The sequence below is a fragment of the Babylonia areolata genome, chromosome 27, assembly GCF_041734735.1.
Source record: "Babylonia areolata isolate BAREFJ2019XMU chromosome 27, ASM4173473v1, whole genome shotgun sequence".
NCBI lineage: Eukaryota > Metazoa > Mollusca > Gastropoda > Neogastropoda > Buccinidae > Babylonia > Babylonia areolata.
In genome coordinates, this window is record NC_134902.1 from 35,185,215 (window position 1) to 35,205,699 (window position 20,485).

General features: G+C 41.6%; 1 protein-coding gene across 1 annotated transcript in view; it reads left to right on the top strand.

Annotated features, from left to right (window-relative positions):
- LOC143301482 (ligand of Numb protein X 2-like) overlaps positions 1–20,485 on the top strand; it is a 49,820-nt gene that overhangs the window by 14,141 nt on the left and 15,194 nt on the right. The window contains exons 3-6 of the mRNA XM_076615797.1: positions 11,589–11,681; positions 12,493–12,608; positions 13,985–14,088; positions 18,046–18,129. Coding sequence (XP_076471912.1) covers positions 11,589–11,681; positions 12,493–12,608; positions 13,985–14,088; positions 18,046–18,129 — 397 coding nt within the window. The remainder of the gene's footprint in view (positions 1–11,588; positions 11,682–12,492; positions 12,609–13,984; positions 14,089–18,045; positions 18,130–20,485) is intronic.

A 20,485-nucleotide genomic window follows, 5' to 3' on the forward strand; every position in this document is an offset into this window, starting at 1 on the left:
CCATGTCTCCTTTTCCTTATTGACAGGTAGAGCAAGATTGCACATGTGTGTACACATGCATGCATATGCGCACACATACATGCATAGACGCACATTATTTTTACAAAACCAAACAAAAACAAAACAAAAACCAAACAAACATTGAAACAAACAAACAAAACAAAAAACTCAAACAGTATATTTGCAGTATTGTTGTGGTGTTTGCTGGAAGAGAGGGGTGTTTGGTAGTTTTGAAAAAAAATAAATCTTACTATTGTTGAAAAAATATTCATCTTCATCTTGTGTATACATACAGATACACTTGCTTGTATTAACGTGAATTCAAAAATTGAAGTTTCTCATTAGATTGGATTTAGTTTGATAGAAGTTTCTTACAAAGGCATAAGGTACGAGGTTATAACTTACATTGAAAAAGTATTTGTTTAACATGCATACAGTATACACTCATGAGTTCACACACATACAGATGTGCACAGAGAGAGGTGCACAGCGACACACACATGTGTATGTGCAGACACAAATACACAACCACACAGAAGTGAAAAATCTGTGTGATGAAAACACACAACAGTTGCTTGTAAATGTTGCTTTTTATGGCCATGGAAAGTAGCTGGAGCTCCTCCTGTTTGTTATGATGGAATGAAAAACTAATTTGTCTTGGGTACGTTGAATGTGTATTTTACAAAATGTCAGCAGGAATGTTTTCCTCTGTCTATGCTGTTTATGGATCATCATTACACTCGGAACTGGGGCAGTGCATAATGGCTTTGTGAAGAGGGAAGTCAAAAATAATTGCCTGCTCTAGCTCGTAAAGGATGCTGACATTTATCGACTTCTCTCTGTCTTGTAAACTTCAAGGCCCCATGATTGTGATACTTAACATGCCTGGTAGATATTGATGGGGAAAGGGACAGGAGGCTACATGTCTATGTTACGAGTCTGTCACTGTAATAATAATAATAATAATAATAATGGTATTTATATAGCGCTGAAGTAGAGACATCATGCTCAGATTTGTTCATGTCCTAAACAAAGTCTGACAGTCGGCCTTCTGGGATGAAATTTGTGTTCCATTGCTGGGTCTGGCAATTTAATGTTTGCTCCGGTTTTCTAGTAATTTTAAGTCATAATTCCATAAGCACTGTGTTTCACTCAGTGAAGGAGAGAGGGTGGAAGGGCAGGCGCACATATGCTCTCTGTGGTTTTTTTCACACACACGCGCGCGGCATGCACATACGCACACTTGCAAAAAATTTGCATGCTCTCACACTGAAATTTACTTGCACAATGTAAAGTGAAGGGTTGTGCATCAGTGGGTAAGCATTTTGTGCTGGCGATAGATCTCTGTTGATGAGTCAGGGAGCAGGGGACAAGGATGAAGTTGTCTGGTCATGCCTGTCAGGGGCCTGTGGTCAGTCCATGGGGGCCTCACATGGGTTGCTCATGCTGATGAGTCCTGACCCCTTGCTGACCTGCCCCCCTCCCATCTCCGCTCACCCCCCCTCTTCCCCCCAAGGTCACTTAGGCCATTGTTCAGGTATTCCAGTGAATGCAGCCAGTTCTTCAGCCCTAAGATAGATTATCATAAAACTAAAAAAAGACAGTCAGTTGATGGGTGTGAATGTGTGTGTGTGCGCACCAGATGTATAGCACAAGACAAAACCATAATGTATTGTAGTATGGAAGGAGACAGTCTATCGATTATTTATCTCTGTATCACTATTGCTTGAGTCCTGAGTGTAAGCGTAAAATAATTCAAAAACATCACCACTGTGTTTAATGACAGGATCAAATCAACAGTGTTATGATAAATGTTTTGTGCAGATAAAGATGTGAAAGGATGGGATGAGGTATTTCACAGTTTGATTACACAGTGTTAGAGATCTGTTTCATGTCAGAATATTAATGATGATTTAGGGAAGAAGAAAAAATTATGGATGCTAAACAGTGGTAAAAGACTTACCAGTGTTCAGAGTTGTAGTGTGTATGAGGGCAAAGAACAAAAGCTTGGGGAAGGATTTGATCAATAATTACCTTTGAGAACGTCTGCAGGGTTTATCAGTGACCTTTTGAAGGAAACCTTAGCAGCTAGGAAGAGTGTATAAATGTGTGTTTGTATGTAATGTGTGTTTGCATATAAAAATGTGTGTGTGTGTGTGCATGTGCGCGTGTGTGTGTGTGTTGTGTGTGTGTGTGTGTGTGTGTGTTGTGTGTGAGTGTATCTTATTCTTAGGCTTTATTAGTTTATATAGTGGTGCACCTCACATACAATGTGTGACTGTAAACAGTGTAAGCTATCTGTGCTGCACATTTAACAAAGTATGCAAACAGGTCATAAGCAAAAGAGAATTTGGTACCCCAGAATCCAAACTACTGGGTTTGTTGACATCTACAAAATGGAAGGCCAAACTTTTCATTCATTTTTTTTCCCTCTTTTTTTGTGTGTATGGGTGGTAGTGAACCAGCTGATACTACCGACCTTCCCAGCAGAGTTTCAGTTTCAGTTTCAAGAAGTTTTCAATGCATGCAGTCAGATCCATACATGTTTCATATCTGCTAGAAACAGGAAAGATAAGAAGGAGAAGAAGAAAAAAAAGGAACAGATGCCTGCCTTTTGTATCCCAAGGTGCTGATCAGGCCTCCAGAGCCCGTCTTAATCGTTAGGTTTGTGTAAAACATTAACATGAAAATGAAAGAGGAGGGAGGTGGCAGAAAGGTTAAGACATCAGTAGTGTGTACGTGAGGGTCTGGGCTCAAATCCTGGTTTTACCCTTTCTCCCAAGTTTCATTGGAAAATCAAACTGAGCATATAGTCATTCAGATGAGATGAAAAACTGAGGTCCCCTGTACTGCATGCACTTGATGCTCTTAGCCATGTCACACATACTGGTAAATGTAGACATTTGAAGTATGAGTATTTAGTTGTTTTTCACGTTTGAATGTTAACAATTAAAAACAACAACAACAACCCATTATATTTATAAATAAACAAGTGAAATATATACAGATGAAGAAAGTGCCAAGCAGTAAACGATGCCAGCTATGCAAAGTAAACGATGCCAGTTATGCAAACGATTTCCAGTTCAAAGCTGTTCCTTGTTTTGATATTTCTCTTCTTTTCAATTAGAGCTTCTAATCATCTAATCATTAATTTAACACAAAAGTTTTGATTTACTTTGTTAGTAAGTGTATCATTGTTAGATCCAGATCCAGTCATCAAGTAATTCCAGGCAGTGATACAGGTTCATATTGGTCAGCACCTTTGATGGAACATTATCATCTGACATTGTTGTGTGCGGGGGAGGGGGTAAGATAATGGCTTAGTTTTGATGGGAAGACCTTGATAATGATTGGAGACAAATGCTTTAAAGAGAAATTCACTAAAATTGTTCATTGTGTCTTTTGCCTTTCAACAGTCCCTATTTTAATTCGTGTTTGAAAACCGAGGGGGTGGGAGGCAAACATCAACGTTGGATTTTTCTTGGCAGCTGTCGATACAATAGGAACCAGGCTTGGTGCACAGGTAGTGTTGTACTTGTAGGCATGCATAAGACTTCTCCTATACATTGATGAGGTAAGCAGGATGAGAGGTCATACCTTACATCAATTTTTTTTATCAGCATTGGTTTAGTGACTGGCCGTTGTGTGATCTCTTTTGAAATTCACTGTTTGCTGTCAAAGGTTGGGATGACTACATGGCATCTATAATAAGGAAAAGTTTATGGGCACAAAAGAGATAAGGTCTTGTTTTGTCCATTCCCTTATTCCTGTGGTCAATTAAAGTGTCACATGTGATTCATGAAGGCCTTGCATCTCTAATTAAAACAAAACAAAATACAAAAAGTAAAAAAAAAAAAACCCACCTTTCTCACACTTTGTAAGCTGGTTGTAAATGATAGATGTGTGTGTCACTCTGTCTGTGTGTGTGTGTGTGTGTGTGTGTGTGTGTGTGTGTGTGTGTGTGTGTGTACTCTAGTTTACGGAATCAGCTGTGCCAGAAATTTTTCACCTGGTCTGATTAAGTTATAATGAGTGGAGACAAATGTGTATGGCCTTGGTGATGGTGATGTTTGACCAACAGATTCACTGTTTGAGAAGACTGTTTATGTGGTGACATACTGTGGGACCATCAGATTCACTGCTTGAGAAGACTGTTCATGTGGTGACACACTGTGGATTGTGCAGGGTTAAGAACCGCAGAATGATATAGTTTGTTCATGACACAAAAGACTGGGTCATGCTGTAACATTATGTGGTTTGGAGGATTTCTACAAAGTGACTTTTTTGCTTCCTCCTTGGATGTAGACATTGTGTATGATGACACAGAATGAATAGTAGGGCCTGTACAGGGTACAAAGTGACTTTCCATTTTCCCCCTTGATACAAACTGTTATGTGCTGTGACTCATACATAGTGGGGCCTGTACAAATACTTTCATTTTCCACCGTGTCTCAGACCATCATGTACTGTGAGACAGTTTGAGTTCCATGACACAGAACATCGGGTGAAGTGATACAGAATCAATATAAGGGCTTCCACAAAAGGATGTTGTTTTCCCATGACACAAAGCATCATGTGATGGGATACATTACACAAAGTGAACTGTAGGCTTCCACAAAAGGATGTTGTATTCCCACGACACAGAGCATTGTGTGATGGGATATACATGAACTGTAGGGCGTCTACAAAATGATGTTTTCCTATGACACAGAGCATCGTGTGATGTGGTACAGAATGAACTGTAGTGCTTTAGAAAATGATTTTGTTTTCCCACAAGATAGCATTGTGTGGTGTGATACAAACTGAACTGCAGGGCTTCTACAAAATGAAATTGTTTTCCCATGACACAAAGCATTGTGTGATGTGATACAAATGAACAGTAGGGCTTCTACAAAATGAAATTGTTTTCCCATGACACAAATCATCGTGTGATGTATGATACAGAATGAACTGTAGGGCTTCTACAAAATGAAATTGTTTTCCCATGACACAAAGCATCGTGTGATGTGTTACAGAATGAACTGAGTTCAACAATATCAGTGACATCATTTTCCTATGAGACAGAGCATCTTATGATGTGATTTCCATGAACTGAGGGGCGTCTACAAAATAACATTGTTTTCCCACAACACAAAGCATTGTGTGATGTGATACAAAATGAACAGTAGGGCTTCTACAAAATTGATGTTGTTTTCCCATGACACAAAGCATTGTGTGATGTGATACAAAATGAACTGTAGGGCTTCTACAAAATGATAGTTTTCCCATGACACAAAGCATTGTGTGATGTGATACAAAATGAACTGTAGGGCTTCTACAAAATGACATTGTTTTCTCTTGACACAAAGCATCGTGTGATGTGATACAGAATGAACTGAAGGGCTTCTACAAAATGATAGTTTTCCCATGACACAAAGCATCGTGTGATGTGATACAGAATGAATTGAAGGGCTTCTACAAAATGATAGTTTTCCCATGACACAAAGCATCGTGTGATGTGATACAGAATGAACTGTAGCATAGGGCTTCTACAAAATCAGTGACATTGTTTTCCTGTGAGATGGAGCATTGTGTGATGTGATGCAAATGAACTGTAGGGTGTCTACAAAATGACATTGTTTTCCCATGAGACAGAGCATCGTGTGATATTATACAGAATGAACTGTACAGCTTTTACAAAATGACGTTGTTTTCCCACGAAACAGACTGCATGCTGTTGTCACCAGCCAGGTATGTTCCTCAGGCTTTGGTTTAATCTGAGAAATGGTGGGGGGAGAGGGCAAGGTGTTATAATATCTTATGCTGTGACTGCATTTGTGGTTTATAAGTTAACAGGGGCAAACTCTGTGGCTGATAAGCCAGCTTTACTGTGGAATATTGTTACTGTACTTGCACTTTTCATGCAGGTATCAGTGATGAGGTTTTTGTGCACCAATAATAATGTCAATATATTGTTTGGTGTGTTTTTTTTATGTACCATGTCAAAATGATGCAAACTTGGCATATTGGTTTGCTCTGTTTGGCCAGAATTTGTGGGGAGTTATTGCCCTCCAATATATATTAGTTACTTAAAGTTAAATGAATAATTTTAACTCTCTCCATACAAACGGCGAAAGAGACGACGTTAACAGCGTTTCACCCCAATTACCATCATCAAAATACTGCAAGTGGAAGGCTCTTATACTGAAGAGGTGAATGTTGACAAAGAATACCACAATTCTGATGACGGAAGCTAAAGGTTGGGTCATTCAGACACCCACTGGACATCCGAGGGGTCTGTGTAGAGGAGAAGAGAGGACTGGCCATACTGAGTGAGTTAAAGATCATAACTATAAGATGCTGTGCTATTTTGATAGATAGCAGTAAATATTGTGGAACAGGTCACAATGGTTTGAAAAAGTTTGGGAAAAGGTTTGGAGTTTGAAAATGAAAATCCTTTGTGAACCCAGGTCCGGTTTTAAACAACTGTCAATAGTGTAATTGCAATCATCAGTTGAATGCAGTCATTAAACTGATAGGTGTGTTCATTCACAACAAGTAAATTTACCGCTGTACCAGACAATCATCAGAAGGCATAATAACAGACATGGTGCAAGTTCTTCTGTGATTCATCCACCCCATCCGTGTGAGTCATCAGACTGCATGGAAATAATGTCTGGTTCCTCTGAGCTTCTGTGGTGACACTTTAAAATGATGGTCCGCTCCCTCCCAAAGGTGGCTTGAGTTAATTGCTCTCTCCCAGTTTGGGGGAACGGAATGGACAGTTGCTTCAACAGACAGCCAGCCTGGCATCTTTCTGATGGTGTGGTGGTGGTACTGCTGTGATGAATGCCACATTTTCTGGCTTGGCTGCAGTGACTAGTTTACTGACTTGAATGCTGGATCATTTTATTTTTTGTTAGTGATGCTGTGTGTTATCATGGTAATGTTTGTGTTGGGGATCAAGCGGGTGGGGGTGGGGTGGGGTCGGGTCTTAAGGGGTTTACTACTGGGCAGTTAGTGTGGCCTCATGCCCCATTCCCCTTCCTGGTGGGCTTCGGTCCCTTCCTCTTGTCTCCCTGTGGTTTTGCAGGTGTGTCTGTTGCTCCCTGTCACTACTTTTTATTTATTTATTTATTTGCTGGCCTTTATTCCTGCCCAGAAACTGCAAGCTGAGCGGCATGAGGCCCCTGCTCATCCCAGATCTCACAGCCACCCCTAGCCTCGTTATGTCACACTCACAGCAGTCCACAGAGAGCTGCCATTGTCAGGTTGTGGTGACTTTTGCTGTGAGTCCACCCAGGGGAGGGAGACCCTGGTTTGGCTGCTGAGCCAATGGTTAGAGTTAGTGGTTCTCATTCAACAGGACACAGGACTCCGGTGCCAACTATGGAGCCTGTCCACAACAGTGATAGTGATTGAAATTGTGTGTGTGTGTGTGTGTTACAAATACAATAGATTCCTTTGTGTTAAATTTGGGCTGCACTCCCAAGGGAGAGCACATTCCCGCTTTTTTTCCTTCTTTCTTTTTTAAGTTTATACAGAATTTTGCCAGGAACAACCCTTTTGTTGCTGTGGGTTCTTTTACTTGTGCTAAGTGCATGCTACACACAGGAGCAGACTTCAGCTTATTGTCTCATTGAAATGACTAAACTGAATGAGAGGTGACCAGCATTATGTCTCCCCCCCCCACACCCCCACCCCTGCCCCCACCCCTCAGCCCTGAAGGTCTCCATGAATCTGCTGACATCCTGGCCCTTGCCACAGAAACTCTCTGTACAGTCATGGAAGTGGAAGAGAAATTGAAACTGAGAGCAGGGCATAAAAGCCACAGAATTTGAGCATTTTCTCATACTGTCTCTCTTTTCATGTCATGTCTGGAACTTCATCTCAGTATATTTCTTACCTTTTAAGCAAACAAGTGCCTTCAGCATCTCTCTGCTCTTCTGCCTGTGATAGGATTGTTTGTGTTTTTAAATTAAACAATGTGCAACTTGGTTGGGGAATGTTAATTGTAATTCTCCAACTGTACCAACCTGGACTTCTCTCCTGGTTTCAGCCAGTCACAGTCCTTTTATCTCATATTTAAAACATTTCTGAAAACATTCCTTCTCGAGCACTCTTCTACATAATTAAGGCACTCCACTTCATTGGCAGTATTCTATGGCTCATCTATTGTTTCTGTTTGTGTGTGTGTGTGTGTGTGTGTGTGAGATGTGTTTTCGAAAAGTGTTCATGCAGACTAAATTTTAACATAAGAAAAGAGAATGACCTCGGAATACAACATGGATCCAGACCCGGTCCCTCTTCCTTTATCACTTTGAGCACTGAAGGCTATAATCTCCATCCACCCCCCCTCGCCCCAACCCACCCCACCCATCACTCCCATCCCTCCATACCATCCCACCACAGTGATGGCACCATTTTTTTCTTTTCTTGCTTCAGAGGGTGGGAATAAAAGTCCCCCCCCTCCCTTCCCCACCCCTTCCTCCTCCCCGGAGGGACACCAAGTGGGGGAGGAAGTGGGGATGGAAATAGTGAAGGGGAGGGCGGACAGGGGTATAGTAGCGGCAGTGGTAGTAATGGTGAAGGCCGGACAGACTAAAAAAAAAAAAAAAGTGGTGTGGCTCCCTTGGATGGTACTCTGGTGGTTTGGTAGCTTGCTGTTCCAGGATCGATACTGACTAGTCACCCAGGGGTTGGGGATGGTGGCGGGGTGAGGTAGTTAAGGGTTGTGGAGGAGAAGCTGAAGGAGGGAGGGTGGTGAAGGGCTGGTCTGGTAGAACTGGCTGTCAGGCATGTGTGTGTGTGTGTGTGTGTGTGTGGAGGGGATGGGGTGCAGTAGTTTTGGTCTGGGAGGAGGGGAAGGGATACCACTTCCCCTCTCCCCTTCTCTCTGTTGGTTCCTCCCACCCCCACCCCCACCCCATTTTCCACCATCCTACTCCTACCACCACCCTATAACTTGAAGCAGCCACCTCTTCCTCCTTGGATGTGTGTGTGTGTGTGTGTGTGTGTAGGCAGCCACCTCTTCCTCCTTGTGTGTGTGTGTGTGTGTGTGTGTGTGTGTGTGTGTGTGTGAAGGAGAGGGCAAGAAGGGGGTGGGTGTGTAGACAATGTAGTGTTGGACATAACCTTATTGAGAGTTGTTTTTAAAAGTCCTTTAAAAAGAAAGAAAGAAAAAAAAAGAAATGGCCATGACCAGTGACTAGGGCTGAGTGAAACAGGACATTGACCTGTGGTTTGAAGACTGGCATTGTAGTCTGTGCTCTTGGAAAATAATCTGCCTTTGCCCCTGTGCCCGCCTCCAACTCCCTCCCTCTCTCCCTTTATAATCATTTATTTATGAAAGATATATGTGTGTGTATGTGTGTGTGTGTGTTTCATGTTAAACCATCTTCCCACCGCTTTCTTTTCCTTCATTACATGTCTTTCCATTGTTGGTGCTTTTTGACCACTTGTAACTATTCTAAAGCATGTAATTTTGATAATAAATTATGAGTTCCTTGTAGACTTGTGTGTGGAAAAACAAGAAGAAAATGTTTGCATTTGGTTTGATATTATCTGTTGGGCTAGAAAGTAGAAGTACGTTGAAAAGTGGCAGATTTTTTAATATATCCTGCCTCTCAATCACTTGCATTCATGGAAACACACAGAGGCATGCTTGAACACACACACACACACGCACGCACGCATGCATGCACGCACGCACATGTTTGTGTGTGTGTGCATGTTCCCATGGATATGTGTGTGAATGTGTGCTTGGTAGATATTAGCATTATTTGGTTTATTCACAATAATACACAAGGACAAAAGAAAATTTAGCATTTTCACTATGACGTTGAATTTTAATTCATCAGGTAAGCAGGGACGATCAGTTTTTAATTAATTTTGTTAAATATAATTATATGTATTCCATTTATTCTTTTGTCTTTTCAAAACAATATGAATAGTGCTACAGGATACTACAGCAGAGTTTGCTATAAAACAGAAAATCAAACTGGGTGTCTAGTCATTCAAGTGAGATGATAAAAGGAGGTCCTGTGTGCAGCACACACCTGGCACACTGAAAAACCCATGGCAATATAAGTGTTGTCTTCTGGTAAAATTCTGTTTAAGAAATCCACTGATTAGTACACAAATATGTGTGTAGATAGATATGCATGCACTTTAGGCCTGTTTAAGTGTGCTGGGTTATGCTGCTGGTCAGGCATCTCCCTAGCAGTTGTGGTGTAACGAATAACACACAATTTACTTGAACCTGAATACATAGACTCCTCCTTGAGAAACAGAAACTGTATCAGGCAAATGTTTTTTATGAAGTAATGAAGGGGCAGGTGGTGCTTGAGGTGGGATGGGGAGGTTGGGCGGGGGGGGGGGGGGGAGTGGTAGGCACCAGCCAAGGAGCTTATCAATATGAAATGGCTCAAGGTTTCCTACCATACATTGATGCCTCCCTCCCTCCCTCCCTTCATGCACCCCCCCCCCGTCCCGGGAGGAGGGGTGGGGCAGTTATTACCTGTACTGTTGTAACAGTCAACACTCGCTGTGAGCTGCCGCTACTCAGGGATTGACAGACAACTGGGGTTGACCCATTAAGGAGGGAGGAAGAAGCAGCAGGATGGATTGGGAGGTAGAAGGGGTGGGGGGTCCTGAGTAGATGCAAAAGGTATAGAAGGGTTTGATGGCAAAAGGGTGAAACGGGAAAATAAGTTCAGCAAACAGACTCTGAGGATTAAAAAATAATAATAATAAAAATAAAAAATAATAAAAGACTGAGGATTAAAAAGAAAAAAAAGGTAAATAATAGTAAATGGTTTCATGGGAAGTAAGAAGAAAACAGTGCATGGATGGGAAAGGGTGGAGAGAAAGGAGGAGAGGGAGGAACAAAGTGAATGGTATCTTTTTCTCTCTCTGTATGTTTATGAGCTACAACTCTAATGTCTACTTCCATATGTATGAACATATTATTTCCATGCCATTAAGGCAGCCACACTTTATTTTGGGGGCATTTTGGGGGTAATGCATGTTGGATATGTTCGTGTCTCCATTGTCTACCGACCACCAACATAGGATCTTTTACATGCATATTTGATGCTCCTCATGTGTATACAAACAAGCGGGATTCAGGCACTAGCAGGTTGGTACACACATCTGAAGCTGTGGATAAGTATGGCTAGTATGCTGTATGTTTCAGTGTGCTGTAAGTAGTAGGCATCCTTCAGTCTTGAGAGACGATGGTGATGTGCTGTTGGTGATGTTTCTGGTGCAGTTTCAGTTGTGGCTTGACAGGCCAGTCCAAAAATGGCAGTCTCTCCCAAAATGTGTGAAGATGAAGTCTGATGCTGGTCTATCTGTTGCGCTTTGGTATTTCCTTTTTTGCTGTTTCGCCTCTGACTGATGCAAAGTGTTTCTTCGAACTTGGAGAGGCCTTTTTGCACTGTCTGCCTCCAGGATGATTTTTTTTTTCTTTTCTTTTTTTTAATAGGCTACAGCTTACTAATGTCTGGGTTGATGCCTTGGGTATTCAGGTCTCCTTTGCAGACATCTTTGCTGTAAATGAAATAGCGCTATCAAACTGAAGGTGTTGTATTGTTGCTATGTTTCAGGTTGTTGGACAAACTGCTGGTGGTGTGCCCTAATGTGGACTATTGTGAAGAGGTCCTACCACGGTGTGAACTTGAATCTCATCTCCTTCACAGGTGGGTTGTGAAAGAGATAGGTCCGGCCTGCAGCATGCTGCTGTCAGAAATGTTGAGGGGAGGGGAGCCTGTTTTATCATACCAGATTTTGAAAAAATCCTTTTTTGTTGAGGGGATTGGGCCTGTTTTGTCATACCAGTTAAGCTTTTCTTTAATTTCTATAATTTATATTTTATTATGATTTTTAAAGTTAAGTCTGGTATTGGACTGCTATGATAGTGTGTATTCTTTTATCTTTTGACCTGTGTCCAGTGAAGTATGGATTTAACACAAGAACCTGATTTACACAGGCAGGTTTCACATTTCTGACCAGTGCTCTTCTTTTCTGGACACAAATTTTGGCCTCACACAGAATACTGTGGTTGTGTGAAGCATGTGTTTAGCAGATTTCAGTGATAACCCAGTGATCAAGTTTTGAGCAGAGTGATGAGCCGACAGTGTGAGGTGTAATCTGCTTGTACTTTGTGGGTGCGTGCGTGTGTGCATTTGTGTGTGTGTGTGTGTGTAAATTGTGATAATAATAGTAATGATAATGATGATAATAATGGACATTTATAACATGCTCTACTTCCTTAGTGCAGAGTGCTAGCAATTAACATCAATACGGGGTTGTGGGGGCACTGTGATCAAGACTACAAACATGAGAAATCAAATGTCAGAGAGCACATGCACACACACACACACACACACACACACACACACACACACACACACACACACACACGCCAACACCAACACCTAGACATCCATGAAAGGAGATTTGTACAGATGGGTGGTGAGGCCAGATTTGAACTGAAGCTTTGTGTGACAGATGCCGAGGTGCCATCACCCGGTGTATCAAGTCCACCCTTGGCTGTGCCTTCCAAGGGCCCCGCAGTGCTCTTCAGTCACACCTGTGGGAATGTGCCTTCCGCGACCAGGCTTCAGGTGGGTGACCTAACCCAGAGAGAGGCCCTCACTGGGTGGGGGTTTTGGCTCCTTTTTTGGGGGAGGGATATTGGTGGGGGCGGGGGGGAGGGATTTTGTGGGGGTGGAGGGTAGGGGGTTGGAGGAGGAGAATGATCGATGCTATAACTGCTTGTATGAATTTGCCTTGACATTCCCTGGCTGCTGTGGAAGCAGAACATTAGAGGAAGTGGGAAGATATCCCATAGATACGGGAAGAAAAGAAGAGAGAGTCATGAAGTTGCTTCCTGGTTTTGTTTTCTTTTTTCTCCCTTTTTTTTTCTCTTTCTTCTTCCTTTTTTTTTTTTTTTTTTTTTTTTTTTTTTTTTTTTTTTTCAAAATGTTTGAATATTTCTGCAGGAAGCTGTGTCACTGAATCTGAATACTTTTCTTTAAAAAGTGGCATGTGGTGCAAGTGGAAGTGGAACTAGTTGATGATTTTCAGCTGGAAACATATAGAATAAGTCAACAATGAAGGTGTGGAGCATTTAGGACCAGCAGTAGTGTGTGTGCTTTTGTTTCCCTGTCGATCAATCAGCCTGCAGTCTGTGTCAGTGATTGTGGTTGTTGGTTTCAGTGCGGGGCAAGGCAAGTAGCAAGCAGTGTATTTCATGTTCCCCCGGGTGGTGGGTTAAGGGGGGTGGGGGTGGGGTGGAAACATTACACACATGCTTTTTTAAATTTTTTACACAGAACAAAAAGAAAACAAATTAATGTTGATCAGTCAGCAGCTCCAACAGTTAAGAATTACCCAGGTTCATAGTTTTTAACAGTGGTTGCCATCACTGAAAAGCCTCCTTTCTGTCCATTATTGATGAAGCACAGCAGCAGAATGTTACATCTTAATTCAAATTTAAAAGTAAAATAATATATATTTTTTATGAATACTGAGAGTGTCTTTCCAACTGACTTTGCAGTTCTCATCTATGTAGCATATGATGAATATTCAAGAGGTATAAGCTGGCACTCAGAATTGCAAGACTTTCTGTCATCTGGGTTCCTAGCTTGATAGTTTAAATTTATTGGCATTTGTGTATTTTGGGTTTTAATGTGGGTTTTTTGGGGTGTTTTTTTTTCAAAAACCAGTGTGAGCCCTGAAAAGGTCAGTATTTGTTGTGCAGGCAAACGTTGAGTTATGTGAAGTCCAGGCATCTGCATTTTTTTTTCCAGCAGATGTGGTGTAGTGTATATGGGTCTGTCCGCATGCTCTGTTTCCTTGAAACTGAAACTGTGCATGAATGACTTGAGCAGTAAGCGTGTGTGTGTGTGTGTGTGTGTGTTTGCTGTTTGTCAGTGGCTGTGTTAGCAGTATCTGCAGTGTATGACTGACTTCACCATCAGTGTGTGTTGTGCTGCAGGGAAGAACCCGGTGTCAGAGGGAGAGGTGTCCACTATAGAGATCCAGAGAGGGGAGGAGGATCAGCTGAACATCAGTATCGTGGGTGGTGCCGATACCCCATTGGTCAGTGCCTGTCATGTGACGCTTTGAGCTCAGCTTTGTTCTGTGTTGTTCATTACCAAGAGACTGATGCAGGAAAGCGACACTTTGAAGTTTTTTGAAGTTTTTATCTGTGTCCTTTGTTACCAGGAGATTGATACAGAAAAGCGACACTTTGAAGTTTTGATCTGTGTCCTTTGTTACCAAGAGATTGATACAGAAAAGGACACTTTGAAGCTTTGTTATGTGCCCTTTGTTACTAAGAGATTGATACAGAAAAGGACACTTTGAAGTTTTGATCTGTGTCCTTTGTTACCAAGAGATTGATACAGAAAAGGACACTTTGAAGTTTTGATCTGTGTCCTTTGTTACCAAGAGATTGATACAGAAAAGAACACTTTGAAGTTTTGATTTGTGTCCTTTGTTACCAAGAGATTGATACAGAAAAGCGACACTTGAAGTTTTGTTATGTGCCCTTTGTTACCAAGAGATTGATACAGAAAAGAACACTTTGAAGTTTTGATCTGTGTCCTTTGTTACCAAGAGATTGATACAGAAAAGCGACACTTGAAGTTTTGTTATGTGCCCTTTGTTACTAAGAGATTGATACAGAAAAGCGACACTTTGAAGTTTTGATCTTTGTCCTTTGTTTCCAAGAGACTGATGCAGGAAAGCGACACTTTGAAGTTTTGATCTGTGTCCTTTGTTACCAAGAGATTGATACAGAAAAGGACACTTTGAAGTTTTGATCTTTGTCCTTTGTTTCCAAGAGACTGATGCAGGAAAGCGACACTTTGAAGTTTTGATCTGTGTCCTTTGTTACCAAGAGATTGATACAGAAAAGCGACACTTTGAAGTTTTGATCTGTGTCCTTTGTTACCAAGAGATTGATACAGAAAAGGACACTTTGAAGTTTTGATCTGTGTCCTTTGTTACCAAGAGATTGATACAGAAAAGGACACTTTGAAGCTTTGATCTGTGTCCTTTGTTACCAAGAGATTGATACAGAAAAGCGACACTTTGAAGTTTTGATCTGTGTCCTTTGTTACCAAGAGATTGATACAGAAAAGGACACTTTTAAGTTTTGATCTGTGTCCTTTGTTACCAAGACATTGATACAGAAAAGGACATTTTGAAGCGTTGTTATGTGCCCTTTGTTACCAAGAGATTGATACAGAAAAGCGACACTTTGAAGCTTTGATCTGTGTCCTTTGTTACCAAGAGATTGATACAGAAAAGCGACTTTGAAGTTTTGATTTGTGTCCTTTGTTACCAAGAGATTGATACAGAAAAGGACACTTTGAAGTTTTGATCTGTGTCCTTTGTTACCAAGAGATTGATACAGAAAAGGACACTTTGAAGTTTTGATCTGTGTCCTTTGTTACCAAGAGATTGATACAGAAAAGCGACACTTTGAAGTTTTGATCTTTGTCCTTTGTTACCAAGAGATTGATACAGAAAAGCGACACTTGAAGTTTTGTTATGTGCCCTTTGTTACTAAGAGATTGATACAGAAAAGCGACACTTGAAGTTTTGATTTGTGTCCTTTGTTACCAAGAGATTGATACAGAAAAGGACATTTTGAAGCTTTGATCTGTGTCCTTTGTTACCAAGAGACTGATGCAGGAAAGCGACACTTTGAAGTTTTGATCTGTGTCCTTTGTTACCAAGAGATTGATACAGAAAAGGACACTTTGAAGTTTTGTTATGTGCCCTTTGTTACTAAGAGATTGATACAGAAAAGCGACACTTTGAAGTTTTGATCTTTGTCCTTTGTTACCAAGAGATTGATACAGAAAAGCAACACTTTGAAGTTTTGATCTTTGTCCTTTGTTACCAAGAGATTGATACAGGAAAGCGACACTTTGAAGTTTTGATCTGTGTCCTTTGTTACCAAGAGATTGATACAGAAAAGGACACTTTGAAGCTTTGTTCCATGTCGTTTGTTACCAAGAGATTGATACAGAAAAGGACACTTTGAAGCTTTGTTCCATGTCGTTTGTTACCAAGAGATTGATACAGAAAAGGACACTTTGAAGCTTTGATCTGTGTCCTTTGTTACCAAGAGATTGATACAGAAAAGGACACTTTGAAGTTTTGATCTGTGTCCTTTGTTACCAAGAGATTGATACAGAAAAGGACACTTTGAAGTTTTGATCTGTGTCCTTTGTTACCAAGAGATTGATACAGAAAAGGACACTTTGAAGTTTTGATCTGTGTCCTTTGTTACTAAGAGATTGATACAGAAAAGCGACACTTTGAAGCTTTGATCTGTGTCCTTTGTTACCAAGAGATTGATACAGGAAAGCGACACTTTGAAGTTTTGATCTGTGTCCTTTGTTACCAAGAGATTGATACAGAAAAGGACACTTTGAAGCTTTGATCTGTGTCCTTTGTTACCAAGAGATTGATACAGAAAAGAGACATTTTGAAACTTTGTTCTATGTAGTTTGTTACCAACAGATTGATACAGAAAAGTGACACTTTGAAACTTGAACTGTGGTGTTCTTAGCAAGAGACTGAGATGGGAAAGCAATAACTGGTGGATGGAGAAAAGAGTTGTGGTATTTTGTTTGCAGTATAATGCTTATACTTGAGAAAACCTGTCTTTGAAGTCACAATAAGATTTTTGCTGTTTGTTATTTCATTTTTAGCACTCACAAACTAAATTATAAAGCATATAAACTGTTTCTGTATGATCTTCAGTGTTATCCTAACCACATACAAAATTTCATATCAGTGCTGTTGTTACAGTGGAAGGTTTAGGACTTTATACGCAGATAGTGTCAAGCGCAAAGCTAGTCATAGAAAATAATCTGGCTGCAGAGAAAATTGTGCAGGAAAAGGTCTGGCATGCTAAAGGTTAAAAATGCAGCAATATCATTGTTAACAGTGTCAGCAGTTTTTGGTGAGGGGGTGAGTGGGGGGGGGGGATTTTTTCAAAGAAAGGAAATGTTTCACTAATTTTTTTTTTTTTAAAGATGTATTAACTTTATCTGAATTAACTTCATGTTTGTGATACTTTGAGTCCCATCTCTGTCAGGTGCAGGACATGAGTTATGTGTAGGTGTGTGTTGTGGAACAGGAGCTGAACTCTGTGTGAGTGTGTGTGTGTGTGTTTCCTGTGGGCAGATATGCACAGTGGTCTATGAGTTGTGTGTGTTATGGAACAGGGGCTGAACTGTGTGTGTGTGTGTGTTCCCTGTGGGCAGTTATGCAAGGTGGGCCAGGAATTGTGTGTGTTATGGAACAGTGGCTGAACTGTGTGTGTGTGTGTGTTCACTGTGGGCAGCTATGCACGGTGATCCAGGAGTTGTGTGTGTGTGTTATGGAACAGGGGCTGAACTGTGTGTGTGTGTTCCCTTTGGGCAGTTATGCAAGGTGGTCCATGAGTTATGTGTGTGTTGTGGAACAGGGACTGAACTGTGTGTGTGTGTTTCGTGTGGGCAGTTATGCATGGTGGTCCAGGAGTTGTGTGTAATGGAACAGGGGCTGAACTGTGTGTGTGTGTTCCCTTTGGGCAGTTATGCATGGTGGTCCAGGAGTTGTGTGTAATGGAACAGGGGCTGAACTCTGTGTGTGTGTGTTCCCTGTGGGCAGATAAGCACGGTGGTCCATTAGGTGTGAGTGTTATGGAACAGGGGCTGAACTGTGTGTGTGTGTGAGAGTTATAGAACAGGGGCTGAACTGTGTGTGTGTGTGTGTTATGGAACAGGGGCTGAACTCTGTGTGTGTGTGTTCCCTGTGGGCAGATATGCACGGTGGTCCATGAGTTGTGTGTGTGTTGTGGAACAGGGGCTGAACTGTGTGTGTGTGTGAGAGTTATAGAACAGGGGCTGAACTGTGTGTGTGTGTATTATGGAACAGGGGCTGAACTCTGTGTGTGTGTGTTCCCTGTGGGCAGATATGCACGGTGGTCCATGAGTTGTGTGTGTGTTGTGGAACAGGGGCTGAACTGTGTGTGTTTTTCCCTGTGGGCAGATATGCACAGTGGTCCAGGAGATCTTCCCTGATGGGGCGGTGGCCAGAGATGGACGGCTAAAGCCAGGAGACCAGATACTGGAGGTCTGACTGATGGGGCTCTCTGTCTGTCTCTTTTAGGGAACAGAACTGCCACCTTTGTCATGTCTCACAGCATGCACATATGACTTGCGAGTTTGGTTGTGTGTGTGGGTGGGAGAGTGGGTGGGTGTCTTGTGTGGAGACGGATGTCTTTTTTGTCAACAACTTATGTACCATATACTGGCATGAATTGTGCATCGTCTTTTGCCCACAGCATAGTTACTGTATGCTGGTTTTCCATGTGTCTTCCATGGGGACTGTATATTTCTTTTTCTTTTTTTCTTTTTTTTTTGGGGGGGGGGGGGGTTCTTTTTTCTTTTTCTTTTTTGCATGCAAATCTTTGACAGTATGTAGTGCAGGGTTTGATTTCAATGGGTGCACAGGTGCAAATGCTATGAAAAGTTGGCTCAGGCATGCAAATTTTCTGTCGAGAGTGCCAAGTTGGCACTCAAAAATTGATAGAGGCAAAAGAAAATTAATTAAAAGACACACCAAGAAAGCAAACTTGAAAGTGGTCGATCAAAATGTAAAGTGTCACCTGCTGCAGCTCGCTTCATTTAGCAGCATCTTTGCATGTGTGCGAAGGGATGTTGACGTTCATGGTGTGTTAGTGATGAATGATGTTTCCCATCTTCAGTGTTAAAAGAAAGGCTCCCAAAACAGAGACGAAAGCTCAGGATGACTAAAAGAATAAACAGCAGGAGTACGAATCAAAGCGCCAGCGCGTGTACAATGAAGGCTGGCAGAAAGACTTTCCTTGGCACACCGTTGAATGGAAGGAAGATGGCACCACAAGTTCTCTTGTGTGTACCGTGTCGGAAGGAGACCGAACAGAGGGGAGGTGGGACTGGAAAAGCAGAAAAATGAACTTGTTGATGGATTCAAAGTGATCAAAAGGTTCACACTCGTGAGGCACTCCCAGTCTCAAGCGCACAAGTTGTCTGTGGAAAGACGAGAAGCCAGAAAAAAGGTTGTGTCAGAGACAGCACCACTGCTCTTTTAATCCTTGTTATCAACAGGCCCATGGGGTTCAGGCGTGCGGACATTTTGAATGCGGGTTTTCCAAACATCAACACAAATGCAAATTATAACAGAATCAAAGATTTTATTTCATTTTATTATGCTGACACCCAAAACCACAATTGGGCACTCAAATGTTTTGTCCAGAGTGCCCGACTGGCACTCCAAAAAAAAAAAAAAAGAGTTTAATTCGAACCCTGTAGAGCCTGAATTGGTACGACACTTCATTGGATCTCTTTGACATTTACCAAAAAAAGTTTCTTCATTTATTGTGTGTATGTACATGGTAGGAGGAAAAGTTTGAATCATTGTATGTGTGTATTGGGGCTGACAAGTGACGTTGAAATTCCACCCCCGTTCGTGCTGCAGGTGTGGCTGACTGTGGTTTAAGTAAATACAGAGAGGCAATTCCTGCTTGGCTGTTTCAGTGACAGTAACTGCTAGGGTGATGCTCTGTCGCTGTGGAATGCATCATATATTTTGCACAGAGAAATGTTCTTTGACAAGGGAGTTAAGGGGGAACACAGAACATTTTTATGTCTTGTGTGATATTTGCATGAAGGGGGAATGCAGTCTGTTACATTAACAGTTACAGAAAACTTTTCAGCAGTGTCCACATGGGCTGGTGTGAAGACCTAGCATTGTTGTGAGATGTATCTTGACACTCACAGAGATTATTTACCTCCTGGCCCCTCTTGAGACGAATTGTGCCTTGGTCTGACTTTTCTTATCACACATTTTTCTATCAGAGAATGTAAAGATCTCACATTTGTGAATTCTGGGTGTTTGTGAGTGTGCAAATGAGCGAGCATGAATGTGAGTCAGTGTGTGTGTGTCTGTGAGTGCAAGTACATGCATTTCAGTATATTTTGCGTTTGTTTAATCCTTTGAGCCCTGAGTTCCTGAGCAATTTTAAGCCTTCTGCCTGAGCTCCTGAGCCAAAATTTGCAAATAATTGGTATTAAACCCTTTGAGCTCTGACCACCGCTTTACCGGTGGTAGAGAAAAATGACATAATGCCTAGCCACTGGTTGAGCGGCGCATAAACACTTGAAGTGTGCAGCAAGTAATTGATATGCTTGATGATTTATCGGAAGTAGAGTATGACAATGATTACTCTGATAGTGAGGTGGAATTCGAATCGGATGATTTTACTACAGATAGTGATGTTGAAAATGAATCTGAGCATGCAGAATCATTTGATCAAAGGAGGCGTGTCAGGTTGAGACTTCATGGTAGAAATCGATCTTTTTTATCCAAAGCACATGCACAAAAGACAGTGAAAAGGTGCGGCCATGTTGGTACTACGTTCGCTGATGTCAGAATATTACGGTTTTTC